This window comes from Sander lucioperca, chromosome 4, assembly GCF_008315115.2.
Source record: "Sander lucioperca isolate FBNREF2018 chromosome 4, SLUC_FBN_1.2, whole genome shotgun sequence".
Taxonomy (NCBI): Eukaryota; Metazoa; Chordata; class Actinopteri; order Perciformes; family Percidae; genus Sander; species Sander lucioperca.
Genome location: NC_050176.1, coordinates 6,887,788 through 6,900,821, shown reverse-complemented (window position 1 = coordinate 6,900,821; position 13,034 = coordinate 6,887,788). Strand labels below are relative to the sequence as shown.

Sequence of the window (13,034 nt, the reverse complement as noted above, 5' to 3'; positions counted from 1 at the left end):
CACACACATCTTTTATCCCTAGTGGGTTTAGTTTTGAGATAGCCTGCCATATCCACAATGTTCTCTATTCACTTTCTCTGAATGAGGGGTGTGGCTGCTGAATGCCTCCCTAGCCACTTGGGATGGTGGTCATGTGACTGAGCTGTGGGCGTGGCCAGGGGGAGCAGCAGCCTCACCAGCTGGAGCAGCGTGTGATTGAGAGAGGAAGAGAGTGTAGGAGAGAGAAGAGAAGGAGAGGAAAGGGTTGGGTGAGTTGTCGATTTTTATGTTTGCCGTGTGCTTTTCTGTGTTACAAGAAGAGCTGTGAGGGATTTTGGAGAATGGAGATAAAAGGGGAAAAGGGGGGAGAAGAGACTAACAGAAGGGGGGAGAGGTGATTGGTGCTCTGAGGCTGTTGTTGGTGTCAAAGTTAGTTAGCCAGGTATCTCGTGTGTGCTGTGTAGAGCATGAAGTTTTGAGGCAAAGAGGTGGAGTGTGTTTTTGGCAGGAGATCTGTAGAAAAACCCTAATTTAGCGTGGAGGCCTTGTGCTTTCTCATTTCTTTTATTTATTTTTTTACACTCTATCCTTTCCCATTGTTCAGCCATTGGGGAGAGTTTGGGGGGGTCAGCCCTACCACTCATCCCCCACCTCCTCCCCCCCCACACTCTCTTTTCTTTCTCCCTTTCCATTGTGTCTTCAGTTCTGGAGCATGCATGGATAATCAATCTGCCATAATGGGACGGCATGTTGACCAATCAGGGTAGCCCACCATTACTCTTTATGGTCCTGTTCTCTCTAGTCCTGTTTTCCCCCCCTCAGTGTCCCATCAGACAGAGTTTCCAGCCTGACTTTGATCCAGTGCAGTGGATTAGCCAGGCACTGACGGAGCCAAGCTGTTTCTACGTGATTTCGTTTTGACAATCCCTTGTGTCTGCTCTCTGGAGAGTTTGTTTCCAAGTTCAAGGAGAGTTAAAGAGTCAAACAGGTCATTTTTTTCAGTTTCAGTTTTGCTCTTCCACAGGGGATAGTAAAAACAGCTCCTCTCTAACTCTTGTCAGTTGCTTTTGGTGGGAAGCAAAGAAGGTTGTGGTTAGTCACATAACTTTAATTTTGTGCCCTCGAGGCCAGAAAAAACTTTGAAATATCAAGCCGCATGCCCATGTTTTCAGTGCGTCACACTTTTTACCCAGTTTGCAGTACAGTGGCTAAATAGTTGCTCTGTTGGATGCTGCACCCAGAAAACCCAGTCAAGTTTTAGTTAAAGTAACATCAGATATGTTGTAATGTAGATGTCCTTGCTTTGTACCTACCAGCCACATTGTATCTTCATATTTGACAAGAAAAGGGATATGACCTTACACATTGAGACTCCATGAATACAACGCACTTCAAAGCTTCCCTCAAGTCACTGTAACAGCATCCAACAGAGCATTGTTGAATTTTAAGAAATTCATTTGGATTTATTTTCTCCCAGTAGTCAGCCAGCAGCTGCTCATATCTGATTTACATGAAGCATTATTATGATATGCTTCACAATAGGCGCCACGCCACTCAGCCATTGTTTGCATGTTGGTAATCAGATTAGTTTGCTGATAATAAAGTAATTCAATCACCACAGATAAACACTTGATTAGGATTGTTTGGGACCAGCGGCATGAACAGAAGTTTTTTCTAGCTGTCATTTAACACTTGCTGTATTATCAGTCCTGTCGTGTCAGATATATCATTTTGAAGAAACTTTGAATGTCAAAAAGATATTTTGTGCTGCAGGTGCAGAGATTTCTAACTGGATTCTACAAAGGGATAGCCACCCCTGTATAGAATCAACCTGCTGTTCCCATCATGTTTTACAGTTCAGTTCACTTTTGTCCCATGTTTACCACTAAAGTATTTGCCCTGAAGGCAGCAGAGTTGAGAGAAAAGTCTTGAACATGTTTTACAGTAAACAACCCAATTGTTTGTCTGTTCCAACATTACAGTATGTCTCCATAGTCCTCAAGCTAAGTGTATCCATATGTATATAATCTCATGTGGTCTTGTCTTCTTTTCCTGTTCCATCAGCGAGTGAAGAATGTACTTCTTAAGTCACTCTTTTTGTTTTCCCTCAGAAGCACGTTGAAATAGAAAATGTCTTTTTGTAAAATCCAATAGTTAGTCAAAGGAAAAACATTGCTACAAACACATCTGGCACTGTGTGTATCACTCTAACTGCCCACAGTGGGAGGATGTTTTCTGTTCTACATGTATGTCACAGAAGGGAGGAAGTGAGACATGTCATGTCCTGTTAGAGGTGACGGGTTGTGGGCCTGCAAACACTGGAGAGGTGGAGGGAGGTATACGCCAGTCTGTGGTGTTGTCATCTACAGCGCTGTGGCAGTATTATGCCTCAAGCAAGGCATTGTGGGTCAACTGTCACAATTTTTTTTTAATTCTGGGATGATAATAGGAATTAACAGAATTGTGTCTGCATTAGAATCAATTTCCAAAACTAGTTAATTTATTAAATGAAAGTTCTTAATTTTTGCTACAGATTTAATTGTGCAAATAATGCTTTGGATTATACAAAGAAATTTAGAAATCTTAGACCACATGCAGTACCCCTCTAATACAATCCAGTCATTGTTGTATCCTCTGTCTCGCTTCACAGTTGGATTCCTACCCATGTTTGTGAAGGAAGTGGAAAATGTCATTTCCAATTTAAACAAAAACTAATCAAGAGACCTAATTAGCGGTACATTTTATGGACAATTTACTGGTGCGACTCAAAGTAAAAAGACCCTACTTCAAGTGCAAAAGTCAGCTCTGAACAGCATCCACTGTTGAAATATTCAAATCAGCTGGCCCCTTTCCCACTTCATACTTGGTGGTTGTGTGATTTACTGTGCCATGGGCTGTGTTTGTCCTTTACTCTGTACCAGTTCTCCTACTGCAGCTGTAGATGGGTCTGTGGCTGGACTAGTTCCCTATCCATGTTTCTGAGAAATGTTTGGGCTTGTGAGTTAAGCCTGTGGTCAGTTAACCTACAATACTGAGAGCTGCCCTGAAACAGCTGGCTCTTCCAGTTGAACTCAACACCACAATGACTGCCCTGCTGTGTTGGACATAGCTTTCTCATTTTCTCAGTCTCTGCTTACAGCTATCGATCCAAACTGTGCTCACTCAAGTTGTGTTTTTTAGCCTGTCACTGTTATTGTAGCATTTATCTTACATCTCATCTCTCCCTGGTCATGGCCTTCACCTCAATGACCCTCCCTCTACAACTCTTTCTCTCCATTTCCTCTCACTCTTTAATGCTTTTTGAAGTGTTTTGAGACAGGTCATTATCTACACTACCAGAAGTTTCTGTGTGGAGAAAGTTGGATTTCAACAACGAGCAAACACCATCTGCTTTGCTCCACGTTAGGCCAGGGGTCGCATTCTCAGTGGGCCGACGCAAGTGACGAAGCTGAAAGATGATGTGGGCCAGTAACATTCTTCAGATCTTTTCTGAAGTGCCGACGTCTGTTGTGTCGGCTGTAGCTGTCATCAACCCCACCGAACCTCATCACCTTACACGGCGGGGAGTTGTAAAGATGGAAAAACAAGTCAGATTTTTTTAACTGCTGCGTTCCTTTGGTTTGAAAGTACAGGATTGAGTAAGAGGGATTTCCTCTTGGATGTAGATATGTGAGAACCTCCTCTATCCTCCTAGCTCCCTTCTGTCGACCCCACTCTGTCACTTACCTACTGTAAACTAGGGGTGGAACGGTACACAGAAATCACAGTTCGGTTCATACATCACGGTTCAGTACAATGGAGGGAAAAGCAAAACAAAAATGCAGAAGGCAATTTTTTTTTATTGTGCATGTCTCAGTCTGTACCACCTAGTGTCATACAGTCTCTCCCCTGAGCTAGCTGCAACAGCCTGAAGTATGTAAAGTAATATGTAAACAGTAAACAATAAGTACCCCACATCATCTACAGACTCCGTATGTAACTTGTAAACAAAAAAAGACAATCAGCTATAAAACTGAAAATACAGCATCTCTTAGTGCAAATTACATAGAATAATAACAAACAAACAAATTCTATTTAGACGAGACCTTCCCCCACAAAAGATAAAAGAAAGTATTCTTGCTATTAAGTGCGACAGGCATACCTTTCTAGTTTCCACTCTGCCACGACCTCCTGTAGCTTCTCAGCTAGGTGAGTGCTTGTGTGCTGCTCATACAGGGGCCGCGTCTGTAGAACTGACGCTTTCAGTTCCCACTTAGTCAATAAAACGAGTAGTCACCGTGAGATAGCTTTCCGTAGCACGTGAAGTCCAACCATCAGTCAGTAGAGAAACGGAGGGTGCAGCTGACAGCTCGTGCTCCATCAACGTCCGTGTTTGGTTGTATATGGAAGGGACTAGTTTGCCTCGTGTGTGGACGGGATGGCACGTTGTAACGAGGTTCGAGTACATGCAGCAAATACTTGAAGCCAGGTTCCTCTACGAGTGAATATGGGCTGATTGAAGATGACATGTAAATTCCGATTGCTTCAGTGATTTTTTTTTTTGGCCCAATTTGTATGTGTATCTAAAGGCTGGTTGTAGTCTCCCAGCTATCATTTTTGGAAGATAAGAAGTCTATTTGTATGGCTGACCTAGGGCATAATTTTCACTGGGGACAGGGGACTGGGGACCCACACTTTTGAAACTCCTGTTTGTGTGTCCCCCCCCGTCCCCCCCCCCCCCCCCACACTTTCAAATTAGTTTGATATTATTAAAGTCTCGGTGATTGGCCACTATTTTATGCAATAAAGAAAGTAAGACATCTTTTTCTTATACATAGTTTAGTACTATTCTTTCTGGCATAATGTCATTATGGTCATCTTAATTACTTCCTGGATTCTGTATCACCATAGTCCCTATAAATGTATGTAGAAATGCAGGAAATGGGATTCAAATCAAAAACATTTTTCTGGCAGAGGACCCCCAGTTTTGTGTCCCCCCCACTTCTCAATCCAAAGTTACACCCTTGTGGCTGACGACATATTCATTTTGAAAAGAGCTCTTTCTGTGAAACGCATACAGTACTTTAGTACAGTTCAAGCCATGTATACACTCTGCATAACCCATTGTGTCTTATTTTCACAGTAGGGGGTAAGCCATTATTGGCTCATACTGTGTTCCACTAAATGTATTTACTCATTATCAGAAAATAAGGAGGTAAAAAATAGGACTGGAAATGGTAGTGCTGTGTTTACTGTAAACTGAAATGAGAGTGTTTAATGTACTCGTGTCCTAAGATGAGACATTGTTTTCTCATTTAAGACTTTGGCTTTAAAAGTTTTTTTTTTTTTTTCCTGACCTTAGAACTACTCATTTTTTTGAGATGATATTAATTTGTGTTAAACTGTTAATCCTGTATCAATGTGAAATACTTATGACTGTCAGTCAACTCTTGTGCTGCCGCCTTCTTTCTGGACCCTCCATCAATTTCATCCAGACTTCAGCAGGCATAAAACTTAATGATGTCTTCCTCTTTAGAGCGAGCCACCAAAGGGCCACTGGAAATTTCATCTCCGGTTAAAAAAAAAGAAAGAGAGAGAGGAAAACACACTTGCATAGACACACATAGATGCACTCAGGAAAGGGACATATGCAACTGAACTGCAACAGGGCAAAGACTAAGGGGTTTTACCTCATTGGAACCATGTTTTTTTTTTTTTTTTTTTTTTAAATAACAGAGCTTTCAAAAAACAGACAGTGTTCAAGAGCTGTCAGTAACGGTGGGTGAGTAGAAGAACAGACATGATACCTTCTCTCCCCAAAGCACAACCCCCTAAGGAGTGACAGGACAGCCTTTTAACATATGCTTAGACAGACTGAAGGCAGGGAGGGGAAGAAAACCAAGTACCTTGTACGGCAAGCATCGCTCTTGTACATTTGGGTTCTGACAAAAAAATAATAATCATCAAACGAGGTATTGTTCGCTCAAAGTTAAAATTATTACATTTAATTTTGTAGTAAACAACCTCACTCATGAGTCATGACCCACTTGACTGAAAATAACATTCGGGGAGTCTTGTCCTCAGTACAGGCCAACTTTGTGATTAAGACTTGGACATAATTAGCCTGGTTGACACCAGACCCTTCTCAGTTGTAACTGAGAAATTTGCCGGAAGTTCGTCAGGGTTTACCCAGGCTAGGACATAATGTGAAGTTTGGTAGTTTTCCTCAAAAAGTTAAAGTTGAAAGACTGAATTTCTCAATTTCATTACTGATTTGGCATTCTGAATTGTGCCAGTACAATTGTAGAGGTCTAATTTCCTTGTGACAGCATCCTGCATAACGGCAGCAAGATTTTCCATGCAGTTCATCGTAGAGGTGGAGCAAAACATCAGCATGAGTGTAACAAGCACATTTGAATCCAGACCTGAAAACAAATTATGGTCAACTATAAAATCCTCCCATGTAGACCAGTTCCTTATGTAAAGCGTCAGTCACCAACCACACTCATTAAAACAGTTTGGCTCATCTGCTCTAATTACATGTTGTGCATGCCATGAATCATTTTTCTGATTTCTTTTTGTTTCATTCACCCCCAGTTTTCTTTCCCTTTCAGCAGGGCATTTGCCATACTAATATTGGCAGTGCTGGAGTTAAACAGTAACATACAAAAAACAACGTTCTCATATAATTTAAAGCAGGGCTGGAAAAGGGTGAAGTGGCACTTGTGGATCGTGGGAAACAGAATTTCTTTGGTTTTTAAAAGGTTTCTCGAGGAGACAATGAAGGCTTTGTTTCTGGCATTGGCACGTTCAAGTTTCACTCAGTGAATATTAAATGCAGAGTTGGATGTGATGTGCCTGATGGGATTTTAATGGAAGGCTTGAGAGGGGAATGTTGAGTTATGTGTAAGTCTAGAGTGGGAAGGGGATTATCTGTTACACAAGAAAGAAAATTGTATCTGATCTAAGGGGAACACTTTGTGTTGGTTTATTAGGAGGGTTACATTACAGGTCAGTTAAAGGAAGTTGGTTTGATGCTTCAGGATAGTGGTTATTGATATCTGTCAGCTAAATATTTACATGTTACATACTTACTACTTATACTACTTACTTACTTTTCTATGAAGGCTGAGGCAAGACAAGAATGCTGCCTCAAAGCAGTTTTTGTGTTGTCTGGTCTCCACTGAGCTATGCTGGCGTTAGTATAAATAAATTCTGCTCTATTGTGCTATAATGCTTTCCAAGAAATCTGTTCAGTGTTCAGTTATCTCACTTTAAGACTGTACAGTTTATCACTTTTGTCCTGCCTCAAAAAATGCAATGGTTACAATTAAGAGATTTATTGTCATAAGCTTTGTGCGGTCTTTCAGAAGCTTATCCACACAATAATTACATTAATTACTTATTTTGCCTTACTATGCACTGGTTCTGTACGTTACGTTTTTTTTAAGGAATAAGGATGAAAAATAGCCCCTGGGAAACTAAATAAACGAGTGATTTAGTAATGCACTTCCATAAGGTTGGGGGACTTACGAGAGACAGATTTAAAGAATTGTCAAAATTGATGCAGCAGAGGCTGACTACAATTCCCATAATGCAGTTTCATAGCATTTTTCATTATATACTCCATCCATCCATCTATCCATCTTCGTCCGCTTATCCGGTATCGGGTCGCGGGGGTAGCAGCTCCAGCTCTCTACCTGGTAAATGTCCATGTCTTTAAAACTCCATGCCCCAAGTTTGTACCGCAGGTTTTCTGTTAAAAAAGCTGATGACATCATCTGGGTTATTTTCTCAGACCTGAGAAAGCTCCCTTCAGAGCCACAGAAAACATCATACATCTTCTTTCACAAGCTTAGCAGTACTCCTTGTGACCAGTTAACTGGCATTCATGTGTACAATTGGTGGAGTACCCCTTTCAGCCACAAACTGTTTTAGTGTTTAGTGCGGATGTAAATGCTGTCGTCTGGTCTGCTGCAAAGCCCTCAGTTACAAACTGGAAACCACCATAATGCAGATAAAACGCATGACAGAAACCCATTTTTCATAGTTACTGTATGAGTGAAATTAGGGCTGGGCGATATGGAGAAAATCAAATATCACGATATTTTTGACCAAATACCTCAATATCGATACCGCAACGATATTGTAGTGTTGACTATTGGTGCTTTCACAAAATATTTACACAATGAGATTTTTTATAAATAATCATCAGTAATGTGGATATAATGACTAAGTGGGTAAAGGCAAATAATAGAACAGTTACAAAAGTCTGGTAAGTTCAGAAAATGACACAACTTTACTGTAATGCAGCCTTTAAAACCAGGAAAAGACCACACTTATGCCATATTACTATTACGATATCGATATACTTTCGATATATTGCCCAGCTCTAAGTGAAATACAAGCACTTTTCACCAATAAGACAACACCAATGGTCTTGTCTTTCAGATAGCACTATACACAGCAGAAAATGAATAAACATCACTGTGTCATCTTCAGAAATGTAGGAATATATAAATGCCAGTAACAAAACTTGAAACAGCCCCCATTCAACTATAAGTGCCCCTCAATTAAAGATAAAGGAGTCCTCTCTTTGATGGGATCTATCCAGTCATGCAAAGAAAAGCCCTGAACTCATCTCCATTCATTAAAGCTCTCAAATGAGCTAATCCTAAAATGCTGCTTTTGCATGTCACGAGACATGCCTACAGTGGTTTATCTATTGTAAGCAAGCTTCACACATAACATCTGTCTTCAGTTTAATAAAGTTGTCTTCATTTGGACACTTTGTGTTGATGAAGGGGGAGAGCAGCAGGTGGCCAAATATTTAATGTGTTTTCTCATTGAGAGGTCAGTTTAGGTTCCTTGATACACACGTCTGCACAGGTCCGATTCCCATATTCATTTAAATGAACTGTACACCCCACAGACTTTTCTTTGGCTTCAGTTAAATGAAACGCTGCTCTTCGAAGGAATTTTTTATTACAGTTGTTCTATTTTGATACAGTTGGCATTCAACGGAGGAGGCCACTGAGTCGTCATCTGAGTCATACTGTACGTCTGTAATGAGGTTACTCATCCAGTTCGCCCTGACAAAGGTTATCGACGCTTTCTTTGTGGAACATCATAACGCTCGAATGCAGATCTGACTCATGAAGAGACACTATGTTGTGGATTTAAATGGCAGAACTGTCACTCTGATACATAAGGCACATAAATAATGATACAAAAAGCAGTAAAAGATGATTGTGAATGGCCAACTGATCCTTAGCCTTGTGAATGAAATATTGAGGAAGCAGCGCTGATGAAAATGAAAGTGCTAAGTTAAACTATACGAGAAAGAGAAGTAGGGCTGGGCAATACATCGATATTATATCGATATCGTGATATAAGACTAGATGTTGTCTTAGATTTTGGATATCGTAATATGACGTGTTGTCTTTTCCTGGTTTTACAGGCTGCATTACAGTAAAGTGATGTAATTTTCTGAACTTACCAAACTGTTCTAGTTGTTCTACTATTTGCAATACCCACTTAGTCATTAAATCCAAAATCTTGATGATTATTTGTCTAAAATCTATTCTGTTAAAGCACCAATTGTCAACCCTGCAATATCCTTGCAATATCAACATGGAGGTATTTAATCAAGAATATCGTGATATCAGATTTTTCTTCATATCACCAAGCCCTAAAGAGAAGTGAATATCAAAGTGACCGGGTGGTTGTCAGGCTGTTTGAGGTTTTCGACTCTCTTGGCGCTGCCGTTTTGTTCTTCCGTTTTCTGTTGCTTGTGTTCATGTGTGTCTCGCATTTGCCAGTTCTTGTTACTACGCTTTGTGTATTTGCCTCTGCTACACTGTGACTGTTTGTCTATTCTTGAGAGCAGCCATGCGAGCCAGCAGATGGGCCAGGGCTGGCATTGTCATGGTGCTCAGGAGGAGGCAGTTTGGCTGCAGACCTGGAGTATGTAATTAGAGCTAATCTGCTTTGTCATTCAATAGGCTACTGATGCAAGCAGGGCTCAATGTAAAAAGGTTCAGTGCAGGGGTTAGCCAAATGACACTATGCAAACATTTGCAAACACAATCTCGCAGGCTAAAGATAAATCGATCCAAATATCTCAGGATTATAGTATCACTTTCCAAGAAGCTGCATTCCTGTGTCGTGTTTCTTGATGACAGCGATGCAGCTCTAAATCAGCTTGAGTCCACCGTGATGAGGTATTAACAGGAGGTTCACGTTACAGCATGGATTGAACTGTACTAAAATAATGTCCTAGCATGAAAAGAAATTGCCTCTTTGGCTGTTTAAGTTATTGTGCAAAAATAAAATCCTGTATGCTGATCATTTATTGACTGATGATAGGCACAGGGGGGATGGATCTTTTTTTATTTTTCCCCCAATATTTTAGCAATGAATTTGTTGAGTTTAAGCCAAGCCACGTGTGGTATCACAGCACAGTTCATCAGTCAACCAGTAGACTGTCTGAGGATTGAAAGTTGGAAAGACTGACTGATACTATAGAGGCTGTTGGAGGTGTGGTACCCTTCCTCATAGCCCACAATTGTAGCTTGGAGGAGAAGAAAAGAGTATTGAATTCAGAGATATTCAGCTGACTCATCAATACTCCCATGACTTTTGAATTTTAAGGTGTGCAAGTGTGTAGGAGGGTGAGATTGTGCACTAACATCACACATGTTAGTGCACATGTGTGATGTGTGAAGTAGAAAAGACTATGATTCAATCACATTGTTTAATTAGGAAGTGGTTGCACTGAATCCTTTAAGATATACCATCAACTTTCAACCTCAGTGTGTAAACGTGTGTTCCTGTTTCCTGTGAGACCGGTCCCAGTTGTGCCCTTAAATTAAAAAAGCCCCCACAGTGCTACAAGGACTGCACAAAGTGGTTATTACAGTAGCAACACTTTTCCCAGGACAGTCACAGAGAGCCAAAGTAGGGTTTTTTTTCTTGTGGAAAGTCTGTACTTCATAGTTGCAGTAAAAGCTGGGAAATTGATACTCTTAGTAAGATCGCATGCCTCTCACACCCTTCCTCTGTCTCCTGCACCTCCATCTTACACTTTTCGTCTTATCTTAAGGCCCATGAAGGCAAAACTGAGCAGGAAAGTTAGATATCAAAAAATGTTTCACTGTTATTTGTGCTGCATTTATATTCCTATCAGCAATGTTGCAAAAACGCGTGTCAATGTCAGACAGACGTATCAAAAGCACAAAGTTCTATGTTCTTCAGCAAAAAGCTTACAGATGTTAGTGCCTTGAACTCTCACTTCTCTGTTATTTGAGAAAAATAATCAACCCAAAACAGAGCCTGAACTATTACAGCTACAGTTTGTCATGCCTGTGTATAGTCAGGATGGCTCCACTCAGCTTCAGGTATATGTGTCTGTGGTTTGTAGTGTCTGTGACTGCAAACCTCACACAGACAATACCACAAGTTTCTGTCACGGCACAGGAAATGTTGTCTCCTCCTACATTATGAAGTGCGAGTTTGTGCTGCTTCATGCACATACCAGCACATTTGGCAGAGTTGCAGCGGTGCCTTGGCAAACAGCCTTCTACATAACAATCGATCCTCCTTAAAGTGAGGTAAGCCATTATTTGTAGTTGCCATTTTATCCCAACAAGGTCTGTTCATTTTATCTTCCTAATTATTTTAGGATTATGAAATTCACCTCTTATTGTTAGATGATCTGTTTCACTCTGGTTACAACTTCTACACCATTTATTTCTGAAAATTCAGAATTTCTTTTGTGGACTGTGCTGCTAACATGAGGTAGAAATGTATGCAACATTAAGGAGCAGATGTGTGCCTGTTCCCATATGATTTACTGGTTAGCTTTACAGTTGTGTGTATGCACTGGAGCAAGAAAGACCACTGGGAATGGAAAACAATAATTCTTTATTGAACATTTATGGGATAGTTTATCTTCTTATTTCATGTGTGCATGCACAGCTGCACATGTATCCCTGCTCGCACAAGTTGAGTTTTTGGCAGACAGATTATCACCTTTCAATGTTGTCTTGTACGAAGGCGGGTGCTCATAAATGTGAATTTGAAGTCTGGTGTATCCTGTTTCACACAGGAAATGAACTGCTCAGATCAGTATATTCTATGGTCCTCACACTGAGCTTGGTGTACTCTGTAGTTTATATGATTTCACCTGTATTTGTGTACGGGGTCATGCAGTTGCTTTTTCTTTGTGATTCACACATTTTTTATTTATGCAGTTGCTTTTTTAAGTCACTGCATACATTTTTATTTACTTTACTACACTTTATTACATACTTTGTTCAATTCACTGCTTAAAAAGCATGCTTTATGCTTGCACATTTGATATAAATCAAGACATACATTTACATCTCTTTTTCATTTGTCTTTCCTCTTTAATCTCTTGCATCCCTCAGGGTCAGAAGTCAGTCTGAGCCACAGCAACATGTCGGAGTCAACCAAGCCCCACCACCCCAACCCACAAGGTAAGGGGGAGAAGACTCATGGCAGCGACTTCAGCTATGTGGGCATTGATGCCATCCTGGAGCAGATGAGAAGGAAGGCCATGAAGCAGGGCTTCGAGCTCAACATTATGGTTGTGGGTGAGTCTGACATTTACACATTTATTTCAAAACTTGTCAAAAACGGTCCCACAGTTTCACTGTTCCCCTGTAACTTGAGTTCATGCAGAAAATATAGACACTCTTCAGAAAGTGTTCAGTCCCCTTGACTTTTCTTGCATTTGTAGTGTTATTTTGTGAAGTTAACCCTAACCTTGTTTCGCACAAATTATGTTCATATGCAGAAAAATTGCAATTTTCCTTCACTTAATTATGCTTTAGTTGCTGTGAGTAGGTATTGTAGAGGAGAATTAAACTGTTAAAGGAGGAAAACGTGCTAATGCTAAATAAAAGCATATAAAAATATATTTTGTATGAGAAAAGGTTGGTCAAATCAAGTAAAATTGTGTGTATGTTCCCATCCAGCTTGACCTTGAGCTTGATTATGCCTTCATGTTAGATTTGGATACAAGTCCTAAAGTCTAAACTAACACAGATGTA

The 13,034-nt window shown here is 40.5% G+C and overlaps 1 protein-coding gene across 9 annotated transcripts in view; it reads left to right on the top strand.

Annotated features, from left to right (window-relative positions):
- The window catches only part of LOC116042671 (septin-9-like), a 75,606-nt gene that overhangs the window by 45,350 nt on the left and 17,222 nt on the right, over positions 1 to 13,034 (top strand). For 6 of the 9 annotated variants that reach the window (XM_031288957.2, XM_036000347.1, XM_031288956.2 and 3 more), the window contains one exon: positions 12,390 to 12,575. In XM_031288957.2, coding sequence (XP_031144817.1) covers positions 12,390 to 12,575 — 186 coding nt within the window. Of the gene's footprint in view, positions 1 to 40; positions 249 to 9,848; positions 9,925 to 11,432; positions 11,571 to 12,389; positions 12,576 to 13,034 lie in introns of those variants that run through there. The other 3 variants (XM_031288960.2, XM_036000348.1, XM_031288959.2) reach the window with 3 other exon arrangements.